At 47.1% G+C, this 13,175-nt stretch overlaps 1 protein-coding gene and 1 long non-coding RNA gene across 2 annotated transcripts; both read left to right on the forward strand.

Annotated features, from left to right (window-relative positions):
* The first annotated feature begins 49 nt into the window (after nt 1-49).
* On the forward strand, nt 50-1,083 carry LOC122543202 (transcriptional activator protein Pur-beta-like). The gene has a single exon (XM_043681650.1). It carries the CDS (start codon nt 50-52, stop codon nt 965-967), a length of 918 nt encoding a protein of 305 aa, XP_043537585.1. The 3' UTR covers nt 968-1,083.
* Nucleotides 1,084-1,307: 224 nt separating this feature from the next.
* LOC122543203 lies at nt 1,308-11,817 on the forward strand. Its single transcript, XR_006309952.1, has 2 exons — nt 1,308-1,588; nt 1,727-11,817. It is a non-coding gene; the product is annotated as an uncharacterized LOC122543203 (long non-coding RNA).
* Nucleotides 11,818-13,175: the final 1,358 nt, after the last annotated feature.

Genomic DNA, 13,175 nt, shown 5'->3' on the forward strand with positions numbered 1-13,175 from the left:
AGAGAGCGGGCTGGGGGGGGGGACGGACGGACGGGCGGCGGCGGCTAAGATGGCGGAGGGGGACAGCGGGAGCGAGCGCGGCGGCGGAGGAGGCGGCGGCGGCGGCGGAGCAGGGTCAGGGGCAGCGGGCCTGCTGCTGCCGCCGCCGCCTCCCCCGCCGCCGCCGCAGGAGACCCAGGAGCTGGCCTCCAAGCGGGTGGACATCCAGAACAAGCGCTTCTACCTGGACGTGAAGCAGAACGCGAAGGGCCGCTTCATCAAGATCGCCGAGGTGGGCGCCGGCGGCAACAAGAGCCGCCTGACCCTCTCCATGGCGGTGGCCGCCGAGTTCCGCGACTACCTGGGCGACTTCATCGAGCACTACGCGCAGCTCGGGCCGTCGGAGGCCGGGGGCGGCGAGGCGGCGGCGGCGGCGGGAGGAGGAGGAGGCCCAGGCCCCGAGGAGCCGCGGCGGGCCCTGAAGAGCGAGTTCCTGGTGCGGGAGAACCGCAAGTACTACATGGACCTGAAGGAGAACCAGCGCGGCCGCTTCCTGCGGGTCCGCCAGACGCTGAACCGCGGGCCGGGCCTGGGCGGCAGCCAGGGGCAGACCATCGCGCTGCCGGCGCAGGGCCTGATCGAGTTCCGGGACGCGCTGGCCAAGCTGATCGACGACTACGGCGCCGAGGACGAGGCGCCGGGCGGCCAGGCCGAGCTGCCCGAGGGCACCTCGCTGACGGTCGACAGCAAGCGCTTCTTCTTCGACGTCGGCGCCAACAAGTACGGCGTCTTCATGCGGGTGAGCGAGGTGAAGCCCTCGTACCGCAACTCCATCACCGTGCCGTACAAGGCCTGGCACAAGTTCGGCACCGCCTTCACCAAGTACGCCGAGGAGATGAAGGAGCTGCACGACAAGCCCCGCGGCGACAAGCTGCTCTTCGAGCGGCCGCCCGACGACTCGGACGCCGAGGATGTGGACGACGACTGAGGCGAGGCCCCCTTTCCCCCCCTCAGCGTTTTAACCTTATTGTGGTTTGTTTTTGGGGGGAGGAGGGGAAAGGTTTGCTGATGGGTGTTTGACAGGAAAAGAAATCAAACTTTTCTCTCTCTCTCAGAGAGAAAAGGGGGGTTGGGTGGGGACAAGGTCTAGGTTTATTTTAGTGTAGGAGGGGGTCCAAAGGAAGAAAATAAATTAAACCTTTCTCTCTATATATCTCTCTGAAGAGAGACAGAGAGAAAAGGGGGTTGGGTGGGGACAAGGTCTAGGTTTATTTTAGTGTAGGGGGGGTCCAAAGGAAGAAAATAAATTAAACCTTTCCGGGACAAAATCTAGGTTTTCTTTGGGAGGGGAGGGAAGTTTTTAATGATTTAGGGTTGGGGGGGAGCCCAAAGGAGGAAAAGAAATCATGTTTTTCTCTATCGAGGTCTTCCTTCAGAGAAAGAAAAGGTGGTTGGGTGGGACAAAATCTAGGTTTTCTTTGGGAGGGGAGGGAAGTTTTTAATGATTTAGGGTTGGGGGGGAGCCCAAAGGAGGAAAAGAAATCATGTTTTTCTCTATCGAGGTCTTCCTTCAGAGAAAGAAAAGGTGGTTGGGTGGGACAAAATCTAGGTTTTCTTTGGGAGGGGAGGGAAGTTTTTAATGATTTAGGGTTGGGGGGGAGCCCAAAGGAGGAAAAGAAATCATGTTTTTCTCTATCGAGGTCTTCCTTCAGAGAAAGAAAAGGTGGTTGGGTGGGACAAAATCTAGGTTTATTTTGGGAGGGTCCAAAGGAGGAAAAGAAATCAAATTTTTCTCTATCTCTGTTCAGAGAAAGAGAGAAAAGGGGGTTGGGTGGGATAAAATCTAGGTTTTGGGGGAGAGGGAGGGAAGGTTTGATGATTTAGGGTTGGGGGGGAGCCCAAAGGAGGAAAAGAAATCATGTTTTTCTCTATCGAGGTCTTCCTTCAGAGAAAGAAAAGGTGGTTGGGTGGGACAAAATCTAGGTTTATTTTGGGAGGGTCCAAAGGAGGAAAAGAAATCAAATTTTTCCCTTTCTATCGAGGCCTTCCTTCAAAAAGAGAGAGAGAGAAAATGAGGTTGGGTGGGACAAAATCTAGGTTTATTTGGGAGGGGAGGGTAGATTTGCTGATGGTTTGGGGTGGGGGGGGGGGGGGGGGTGTGGCCGAAAAGAGGAAAAGAAAAGAAATCAAATTTTCTCTCTCTATCAAGGGCTTCCTTCAGCCCCTCACTCAGAGCAAGAGAGAGAAAGGGGGTTGGGTGGGAAAAAATAACAAATCTAGGTTTGGGGAGGGATGGGTGTAATCCTTTTTGAGAGAAAGCTGCCTCCTCCAAATCTATTTTGGGCCAACCCTGAGCGGGAATTGTCCAGTATCCGATTTGGACCAGCCTCTTTTATTTTTTTGTTTGTTTGTTTTGAGAGGAAAATTGTGTTGAAAATCCATTTGGAGAGGCAACCATGTCTCAAAGTTCATTTGGGGGGTGGTGGTGAGAGAATTGTGTTGCAAAAGCCATTTGGGAAAATTTTGAGGGGAAGAATTGGTTTGAATAGAAAACTTCTTAAAATCCATTTTGGGCCAGCCTCTCGCTTTGAGGGGAAAATTGCGCCGCAAAGTCCATTTGGGGAAATCTTTGGATAGCAAACCATGTCTTGAAATCCGTTTCAGGGGAATCTTGGAGGGCAAATTGCATTGAAAAATCCACTTGGGAGACTTGAGCAGATTGTCTCGATTGAGAATTCAAAGTCTGAAATCGGGGAAGCCTGGGAGCAAATTGTGTTTGCAAAGAAGAAAAAAAAACTAACCTGGGGAAACCTTGCAGAGTAAATAGTCTTCACTGCGATGTTAAAAAAAATCTGATTGGGGAGTCAAATTGTGTGAAGTTTCAGCCCCCGCAGAAGAAAGAAATGTTTTCAAAGTCGATTTGATGTCTCAAAAGAAAGATGTTTCCAAACCGAAACCTTCCAGCTAAGCAGGGGGAGAAAAATTGAGTCGCTCACAAAAATTGAGAAAATAGTATTTTTTGGGAAACAGTGGAATGTACTATTGAGGAGGAAGAGGAGGAGGAAACAGCAGCTTGCAATAAAGAAAATGTGTGCATGTACATGGAAACAAACAATCAAAAATACAAATGGGGCAGTTTCATCTCCAAGATGAATAAACCAGTTCATTGCAAAATACACACTGTTATTTGTGGAAAAGTATCGTTGTCGCTGAAACATCAATTCAGTTTTTTAAAAGGAAGCAGTTCATTGTGACGCAAAAGAGGTTCTTAACATGAAAAGTAAGAGACGACAAAATATGACCTCGACCTGAGAGAGAAATTATTTGCAGAGACATCACGTCACTTGAAGCCAGCAACACTTTAGAAAAGTTCTTTTCGTATCAGACAAAAAGTTCTCATGGAATTTTTAAAAATTATTTTAAATACTGGACAATCGAGTCATTTTTAAATTTGTTTTCGTTCTTAAGTATTTCAAATATATCTTTGATAAAAACTGTTGTGTTCCTGATGTAGAAAAATGAATGTTTTTAAACAATCAAGTATGAAGGCTTGACATAGTCTACAGTATGGCGCTAGTTCCACATGATATCTACTGCCAGGGCTTACATGTAGAAAGGTGATTGCTAACCTCCATTAGTAATACTTATTGTATTTTGGTCATCTGCAGTGCATTTCCCTCCCTGAGTAAGTTTGGCAGTGTTACATGTATTCTGTATAACCATTCCAATGTAAACCATCAGCAAGGATTCTACTGCTAGTATGAACTTGTTGCCCTTGTAGTAGAGACTACTTGTAACTAGCCCAGGTGCTACTGTTGAACACACGGCATGTCGAACCCTGTAAGGAATATTCAAGTTTCTTTCTAAGCTTTTCTTTTTAAAAAGTGGCTATCCATGACATACGATTTGACTTTTCCAGACTTGAGAATGTGCATTTGCTTTTAAACAGAATAATTGTATAAAAATTTCACGCAACCACCACTTTCCCAAGAAACATTATTTATGTGCACAAAGTTATAAGTGATTGGATAGAGTAGATGAGAAAAAAAAATTGATTAACCCAGCTTAAGCCGGCATTTAAAATCAAGGGGTCATATAGCTTTTTAGGTTTTTTTTAAATTTTGTCTTGAGTCGTGCAGGAGTTTAGGCTTTTTGAACTGTATTTATTTATTAGAAGCAGTAATTATATTTTGCAGTATTTTCACTTTAAAGGCTGTGGAGTGTTCTTTTAGAACAGATACCGAAGCCATTCCCTGCCTGTTGACTCGAGCTGCCGGTGAGTCTGAACTGTTGTTAGCGTTTTTCCCACATTATAACGGTATTGCGATTTGTGTGCATTCACTGTGGTCCCCTCGCAAGCTTTCTTCTCTGTATTTTAAAGATCAATTTCTCCCCTAAGTAAGCCCCTCTTTAAAAATTGTGATGTGTTGTCCAAGTGTGTTGAAGCGTAGGAATCAAAGCCAGGACATTGACATCATGTTCACGATTGAACAGCTTCCAGTTTGAATGTATTCTGATGTAGACAGACATAAACAATGTCAAGCTCTTGTCAGCTTGTAGTCAAGGACACCTGGGAGAAACTGCTGAGCAATATATATATATATATATATCACTTTAACCCTGGTGGGTAAGTGATTACCCGCACCAGGTCTGGGTCTGTTACACTTTGTATATTTTGGTTTTCTGTTCCTTAGCCTGAGGAGTCTGTGGAGATAGTAGGATGTGCTGTACATAACCACGTTTGAGGTTGCCATCCACCTGGGGCCAGTTTGCACCTTGTTTCTCCATTTGACCTGTCAGAAAAGCTATCTCAGCATGTTGATAAGCGGCACCCTTGTTCGGTACAGCAGTCTGCACACCCGCCAGTTAGCCTGCAGTACTGGTTAGACTCTGAGCTGAGCAGCTGCCGCTCGGATTAAATAGGTCAGATGTGCTTTCAGTACAACCAAGAGATTGCCTTTTCGGCAGCATTGGGAATACAGGGAAGGCTGACCTTCCAAGGCAACGCGAGCCAGGTTACTCGTTACGCATGTCCGGTATTCAGCAGATCATCTCACTCAGTATGCTCTGTTCAATATCAACTTATGTTTTTTTTTCAAGAAAAGTAACGTTACTCAAAACGAAAGTATACAAAGTGAATGGTCCAGATATTTTCCACTGTCAAGAGTATCTTCTACAGACACAGTGCAATAGCCTCATTTAGCAATCATTTTAAAATTAGTTCAGAGAGCTTGCATATACAGCAACCTTTATGTGTCACTATCGGTTCTGCTGTGTGGTGACATAGTATTTTTTTTAAATTCTACACAGTGGGTAATGAATTTTAAAAAGGCTTTTGTTAATGTGGGATTTTTAAAATCTCCTTCTGCTTTTTTTAAAAAACCGATTGTAGAATATATTTTATACAAATTTCTAGACTTGATTTTAAGGCCTTTTTTAAAAAAAAAAATGCAGATGAAAGTTTCCTGATCAATTATTGAGCCGTTTGGCTTTGTTCCCTTCGTTGCTAATGATGTGCAAGGCAATCGAGCCAGTTTGGTGACATTCCAAGTTCTGCGAGCTTACATGTAAGCTGCTAAAACAGAAATAGCTGAGCGTGAGTGGAAAGGACCCTTCGCTTGGCTTGCTCGGTGCACATTGAACTGAAGGGCAAAGCCTCTTTTCAGTGTTCCTTTCTGATTTCCTTTTAAATGTGCAGCAACTTGAGGAAAATGAAGGCTTCAAGGAGCCTCTTTGCATAGCTGGGCAATGGGCTACTGAACTTCACTGCGCTCCACTAGGACTGCAGTCCTAATCCCAGTCTTTGGTTCCTAAGTTAATGTCTCAGATGGATGGACAGCATCCCCCCCCCCCACCACCACCATGTGTCCCAGAGCTGCAGATGTGGGATGGGTGATTGTCCGAAAGTGCCACTTCTGGTCTCTGCAAGTACTGAGGGTACTATCTGTGGTGCTCGAGATGCAGAACTATTTCAGGTGCAACTCACTTTATCTGAAGTTACCAGCCAGCACTCTAGGCTGATTCTGTCTGAATAATAAGCTTCCTTTTAGGAGTCCAAAAGTGGAGTTTGGCTGTGGAAATGTGAAGATTGTCAGAATGAGGGACAATCTGAATTTGTTGTTTGCCCTATTCCTCTGTATTGGATCGGTGTTAATGCACATTTAAGAAAACTAGCTGATCTTCTGCGGTCTAAACCACTTGATTTGTTGGTGTTGAGCGGTGTGGAAAGAGGAAGCAGAATGAAGAAAGATGTGTCTCTCATTGGAGAAGCCTTTTCAGAATCCAGTTCAGGGGTGGGGGGGGGTTTGTGGGGGGGAAGAGATATGATTAATCTTGTACATATGTGTACTTAATCCAGCCATGAAAATAAAAGAGAGCTGCAACTTAACAGATTCTATTTCAGAAATATCGTAGCCCTCTTACTGAGAAGTAATGTATAGAAGGGAGAGGGGGAAAAAGTCTTGTCGGCTTCTGTGGTTGTTGGTGTCTGAATTACCATGGGGTACCATGCTGTTGGGTGTAAGTTGGTTATGTAAGCAGATCAGCGAGGCCTGCCCCTTCAGGCACCCTCAGTGAGTCCCAGCAAAGTGATTGCATAGCGCCTGGAGTCTATGTTTTTAAATAAACTAACCAGATGTGTAGGTTGCAGAATTTTAAGGATTTTCTCATTTCAAAATATTTTTTGAAAATTGCAGTTCCCGTGCGCCCCTCCGTTAACTGATCTTGAGACCAACTAGCCGATTTCCAGCGAGCAGCTCCGTGGGTGTTCTGTGTGATTAGGTTGAGCAGTGGCGATTTGTACACTTTGATGCCCGAGTCACTTGTTAAGAAAAAGAGACTCCTTACCCGGCTTGTCAGATTCCTCAAAGTCCCGTGTCCTTAGACTGTGCTGCAAGTACTTGGAACGTGTCCGTGCTCTTTGGTTCGAGTGCTTGTGGCTCATTGGTTAGTTCAGTCATGCTCGGCCGATGGGTAACGAGCTGTAAAGCTGCCTGGGCATGTAACACCAGCGCGCAAGTGAATACAGTGGGTTGTTGCTCGCCCCATGCCTCCTGGCGCCTCTTGCGACCAATTATTGACCCTGTTGTAGGGAGCTGCAGTTTGGGATTTCTCGTGCCGGACCTCCACCCTTGCAGTCCTCCTGATCCTGATCCCTCTTTGGGTTGTTATTTGCCAACGTACACCTGGCCCGTGGGTAGGGGAGGTGCGTATTTCTGAAGTAATCACTCGAGCAGTTCATCAGTGCTATCGAGTAGAGCAGTGTTTAAGTGTTCATGATGTCCGGTGATTTCACTCGTAATGAAGTAAGCTTTTTCCTGCATTTGTAAGTTTAAGCTGAATCTTGACACATGGAGAGATACCAATGTGTGTAAATGATGAGCTAGTAATCTATACTTAAAAGATACAAATTATACTTGATCTACTTTAGGTATTTTGGTAATTGACTAAAATTGCTACTTTTCTTTGTCTTGGTTTGAGTGATTCACAGTTCTGGTTTTTTTTGTTTTATGCGTTATTTATAGTTTCTCCTGCTCCTCCTTTTCAAAACATCTCAATGTGTTAGCTGAGAGCCATGCAGCCAGCTCCCACATTCCTACTTGGATTATTCCAGCCAACAGTTGCTGAGACAGGCCAGTCCGAGTCGGTCTTTCAACGTTGCATATCCCTTTGTCGGTGAGTTTCAACAGGCGTGCATGGACTTTCTCAGCAAGAAATTACCTCAGACTGAAAGGCGCACACCAGGATGCCCCTCTGCCACCAGACCCTGGTTGGCAGTGCCAGTGTGGTCCCCTGAAAGGTCTGAAGCTCAACATTTTGAAGCCCAGTCTCCTTTGCTAGTCGCTGGGCCTGTTTGGAACTTTGGAAGGCTTTTACCATGTGTTAGAAAGTTGTAATCTCGCATCCCCTGCAGCAGTTTGATGACACGCTCGGTCTGGCAACCCCAGGGCGCATGTCCCATTCACTGCCGCTGCTGCTTTCGGACTCTGGTATCTGCCAGTCTCCACCTTTACCCATCAGCTTGTTGAGGATGGCCCAATCCTCAGCATTCGGTGCTCCTGTTGCTGCCCGCTGCTTTGGTCTACCGTAATCATGTTCGCCATAGAAGTCAATCGCACGGATGCCAGAGTCCAGCACCTGCCCCGGCACCTTTGGGGGTCTTTTTGCCCCCCCATGGGTCGAGGCAGGTCCACCAGCTGATTGAGTGAGTAAACTGCCCCGTTCCCCAGTTCCTGGGGCCATTCTCGAATGGTGCAAGTGTGTGCTATTTCCCCCCGGGACAGCTCATTTTAAATCATTTAACCCGCTTGTATATGGCAAGAAGAATAAAAAAACAAGTTAGCATATGGTAAATTGTTTAAAAAAAAAAGGGTTGAGCTTGCTCTCCAGGAGCACACGAGGCCACGTGTCCTCTGTTGGAGAGCAGCAACTCCACATAGTTAATGGTTGTGTCTTCATTTTGTAAGTGACACTGCTAGGAAGGGGGGCATGTTAGTCATGGAACCAGATGGGTAACGCTCATTACCCTGTTAGCACGGCATGGCCAGAAACCATTCCTGCCTTTAAAATGCAGTCAGTCGGATTCAAGGCGCCAGGTCATCTTAACTGGCTGGTGACCCTCCCAGTTTTCTTGAGTCTTACCCAGCTGACTTGCGGTTCTAATGTTGTGCGCCTAGCTACCTCTCTGATTTCTGTTGTATTCCACTTGGAAAAAAAGAAATGTACAGTCGCATCTGCTTGTATTGTTTTTTTGCCATGTACATTAGGCTCCGACTGATACGCGGTTAAATTAGTGGCAAGATTTGTGAGAAGTTGCTTCGTGACAAAACAAATGATGAATATTGACATAATATAGTTAAATATGTACTGTGAGTCTTTTTTTTATATATAATAGATTTTTAAAGAGATTTGAGTTTGTTACCCACTTCTGATCATTGTGTGACGCTGTATCAATGGTCTGTGTGCTTAAAGGTCAAGGAAAAAGGTTGGGTCGGTTTTATTTGGTGAGGAAAGGTCAGGCAGCAAAGGTTGAAAGCCCTGCCTTTGTGATTTGGCTGGTATTGTCTGCCTTTCTGTAAAGAATTGATATTTCCATGGGTTGAAAACAGCTGGGGGGGCTTCATTTCCAGGCTGCTGATCTTGATAGTCTGTCAGCAAACAAGATTCTGGATTTCTACATCTTGCCTGCTGCTCACTCGTACTCTCAGATAGGGCATCCTTGTCGATGTGCCACAAGTATCCCCTGTACTCACTCTCAGGCCCTCTGCCAGCCGGTCTCTCGGTCGGAGAGGGGGCTTCTGTGCGAGGTTAAAGTGATTCTCGACTCTCAGGAGCTTAGCCTAGCTCTGGTACCTTATCCAGGAGAGGTTCAAGGCTTCCTGTTTATATTGGTCAGGCGGTTTCACATATTCCAGCACAGGTTTGAATCCGAGGTGTGGGTTCTCCAGGTGATTTGGAACTGCACTGGATGCCCGAGTCTTGAGTGGGAGGGGGATGGCAGCCTCAACGGGAAATGAAAGTCTGGTAGCTGAGGACAAACCCAAGCTTCCAAACAACATGCCTGAGGGTTTGGCCCAAGTTTCAGACTGATTGTCTGTGTGTTATGGTAGCCCAAGACTGTGCGATCCAAAACCACTCAACTTGCTTCATCGTTTCAAGTGATGAAGATCTTTCCAAACATAGAGCAGACTTCTTCACCTCAGAGGTCTCGGTGTGTTTTTTTGAACCATGATAATTGTTGGAGCACCAGGTTGTATTCGGCCTTGGTCAGTCAGATATCTTAACATTTGCAATTTGCTCAGTTTGAGTTTGACCATTCTTCTGATTGCACAATTTCTTTTTTTTTTTGCTGTTTTAGTTTTATTTTGGAAGAATTTAAACCCGAAAGAAACAAAAGCTTTTTTACTTGACCTTTAAAATGGGCATTTATCAGAAAAAGAAACACTAACTCTTGTGTGCAAACTATTTCAAGACAACTTGACTAAACTGCCTTTTGAATTCTAATCAACCCCATGTTCTGTTCACTTAGAAAGTTTGAAGTGCCTATTGTGCCGAATGGGAAATTAGGCTTGTCAAACAGAAAAGCCTGGATGTGTAGAGGAGAGTAATATGGCATCCATCTTTTGCATTAATCGCTTAATCCTTGCACCCACTTCAGCTCAATGTGAAGAGATTGCTGCGTTGGTATAAGTATTTCTGGATTTGCTGTTGATAAGTGTGCTAACTTACTCCTAGTTATGACAGAAAGCATGAGCAGAAACCTGGTACAACACAGCCATGGGGAAGGGGGTTGGGGGGGGAAACAAGAGGGCTTATGGTATTACCGTTTGCCTCTTCCTTCCATGAATTTGGCACAAAAAAAGCCCCAAAACGTCACTCACTGTCCTAACAAAATGGGAAGCTGGCGTCCTGTTGTGCGCAAAAGGGGGTCTCTGAGCTCTGACCACGGAATCCGAACCCTTTCACCCGAGCGAATGTCTAATCCCTCCCTCCTCCTTCCCTCATTGACACGATTAACAGGCTCCTCCTGACCTCGCAGGTAGTTTTCATTTCAAACACTAACGGGACCCACCCAGCCTCCGGCGGGTGAGTTGGAAAGCAGCGAAATCTCTTGACTTGCATTGAGCGCCTTGCACTTTATTACAGCTCGTTGAGTGTTGCGTCCCTCCCCACCCGCCCCCCCACCCAGCAGTGGGTCGCCCACCGTGCCGGCGTTGGCCAGCTCGCTTAGCCCCCAGCCAGAAGAGCACAAACCCCGTGAAGGGCCGCTTTGGATGGTGAAATAGCCTTCCCCTTTCCCACCCAACAACCCCCCCCCTCCTTCCTCCTGAAAGCGGCAGGTGGGCTAACTCGGGGGCCCAAGTGAAGCGAGCAAGTGGGAGAAAGGAAACATAAACAACACAAGTCCTGACGTACGAGTCTGTCTTTCCAGACAAATGTTTATTTTTTTACATGGAGCATTGTTGAATTTGTGCAAAAAAAAAAGATATATTATATTCCGTTTTAAAAATGAATCATATAAACCCACTCCACTGCATTTTGAGACGTTGAGGGGTGGGCTCGGGAGGGGGGAGGGGGATGTTTGCCGGCGTGCAAGCCTTGCAGGGGCCACCCTCCGGTCCGGAAAGTCGAGCCCAGTGCAGCATCCATGACTCCCTCCCTTCCTCGCCCCCCTGCCGCACTGCACAGGCGTCAGGTAGACCAGGGCATTGAGCAAAGGGCTGCCCCATACTCAAGAGTGGGCGGTAAGGCGCACCTCCTGTTAGGGGTTGGCCTTTTGTGGGAACGAAAATGCTCTTGTTTAACAAGTGCCGCTTATTTAAACAAAACCCACGTGGTTTCTCGAAAACAAAATTGAGTCCCATTTTTCATCCTCCCTCCCAAGCGGGAGTTAAATCAGTGAGATCCCATGAGCGCTTTAGATGACTACTTTTTTGACTTAACTCTGATGCTGATATCAGGGTCTTCACTTTTGGTGTTATTTTGTTACAGTTGGGTTTGAAGTAGAGAGAGAGAGAGTGAGTGAGTGCTACCAAATTAAGCCTGTGACTTTCCAAGAAACACAACTTTTCCTGCTGTGGTTTTAATGTGTTGCCTCATTAAAAAAAAACTAAAAATCCTAAATTGAGCAGTGACTTGCTGTTTGTAAAGTGTATCTGAAACGTAATGTGCATGACGTTGCATGGGGGGTGCACAGATATTAATTCTGGGCTTGCACGCTGGTGTAAGTGAGTGCTGCCTGTTGAACAGTGTGCAGTATTTATTCTAACTCCAGTTTTTTTTTTGTTAACAATGATCCACCTTTATTTGTTACTAATAAAACCGGCATTGCAAAGGAAATGTTTCATGTTAAAGTCAGCGTTTCGCGACCGCCACTTCCCCCTGGGCTTGGGCTGGCCTTCACAATTGTCAGGGGTCGGCCCATTCGCCAGCGGGTACCACACGCACCCCCCTCTCAACTCGATCCCTCGCCAACAGTTGGAAAAGCACAACAGGTCAGGCAGGAATCGTTGCTTTTGCCCCCCCCCCCAAAAAAACGTCGATTTGTTTGGTTGTTTCCCCCCCTTTCCCCTGCTGCTGGGATGTTTGCCTGACCTGCTGTGCTTTCCCAGCACCACACTCAATCTTCAGCATCTACAGTGGCCCCCAAAACCCTTGGGGCAACATAGAGCCTCACAGTGTTAAGGGACCCAGGTTCGAGCGTTCCTGCTTCCCCCAGTACCCCTTTGAAGTCTGAGGGCACGCCCGTTCTTGCTCAGAATGAAGGGGGCTGGGGCGTTGATCCTTGCTGCATCGAGGAAGGAGTCTGACAGGGGTCCTCTTCTTCCCAAGCAGTATTTATACACACACACACTCCAGCTTCTCCCCTCCATGGGTTCGGCCTGTCCAAATGTTCTGGCTGTGTGAGTGAAATCGTTTGGTCAGCTCATGGTGGCTGTGGAGTGCAGCATTGAGAGGAGACACTGTGGTGGTTCCTAACCCCACTGAGACCCTCGCACCCCCGGACTCCTGCAGCAGGTCTGCTTGCAGCGCCAGCTTGACAGGGAGGGACACTCTCTTGATCGCGAAAGACCCGGGGGGCACCGGTTCACGTCTCATCTATTCTCAAAGGTTCCTGTTTATTTCAGCGAATGGTCCCTTCAGCTGGTGGCAAAACCTAGAGCTTTTGTGTGGGGTTGCTGTCCCAGAAGCTGCCTGCCAACATTCGGGTCTCACTGCTGCCAGTGCAAATGGAGTTAAAAATCACACAACACCAATTGTGCTTCCAATTAACCTGGTGTTGTGTGATTTTTAACTTTGTCCACCCCCAGTCCCACACCGGCATCTCCAAACGGTGAAAATGGAAGCTGCTTGGTTTTTTTTTGTTTTAACTTGGGCAAGGTATGGAAAGACACTCAGTGCACCTCTGTGAGAGAAGACACTCGTCTGCTTCAATCCGAGCCTCAATCACAGGCTGTGCCTCCTTTCCCTATTGGGGTCCCGAAAAAGGTGCTTTTGTGTGTGTGTGTGTTGGGGTGGGGGGAGATTGACTGGAAGTGAAAACGGTGGAGAGTGGGAGCCAGGGGGCCAGAGTCTGCCAAAACCAGTTTCCAGTGAGTTTGAGGGTCAGCCATTCCCACTGCCTGGTTAAAGCAGACCTCACTCAGAGCAGTGCCTCGCTCCTGGGCGCTGCGGGGGCCGCATTTGGGAGTCAAGAG

This window comes from Chiloscyllium plagiosum, chromosome 42 (genome assembly GCF_004010195.1).
Source record: "Chiloscyllium plagiosum isolate BGI_BamShark_2017 chromosome 42, ASM401019v2, whole genome shotgun sequence".
NCBI lineage: Eukaryota > Metazoa > Chordata > Chondrichthyes > Orectolobiformes > Hemiscylliidae > Chiloscyllium > Chiloscyllium plagiosum.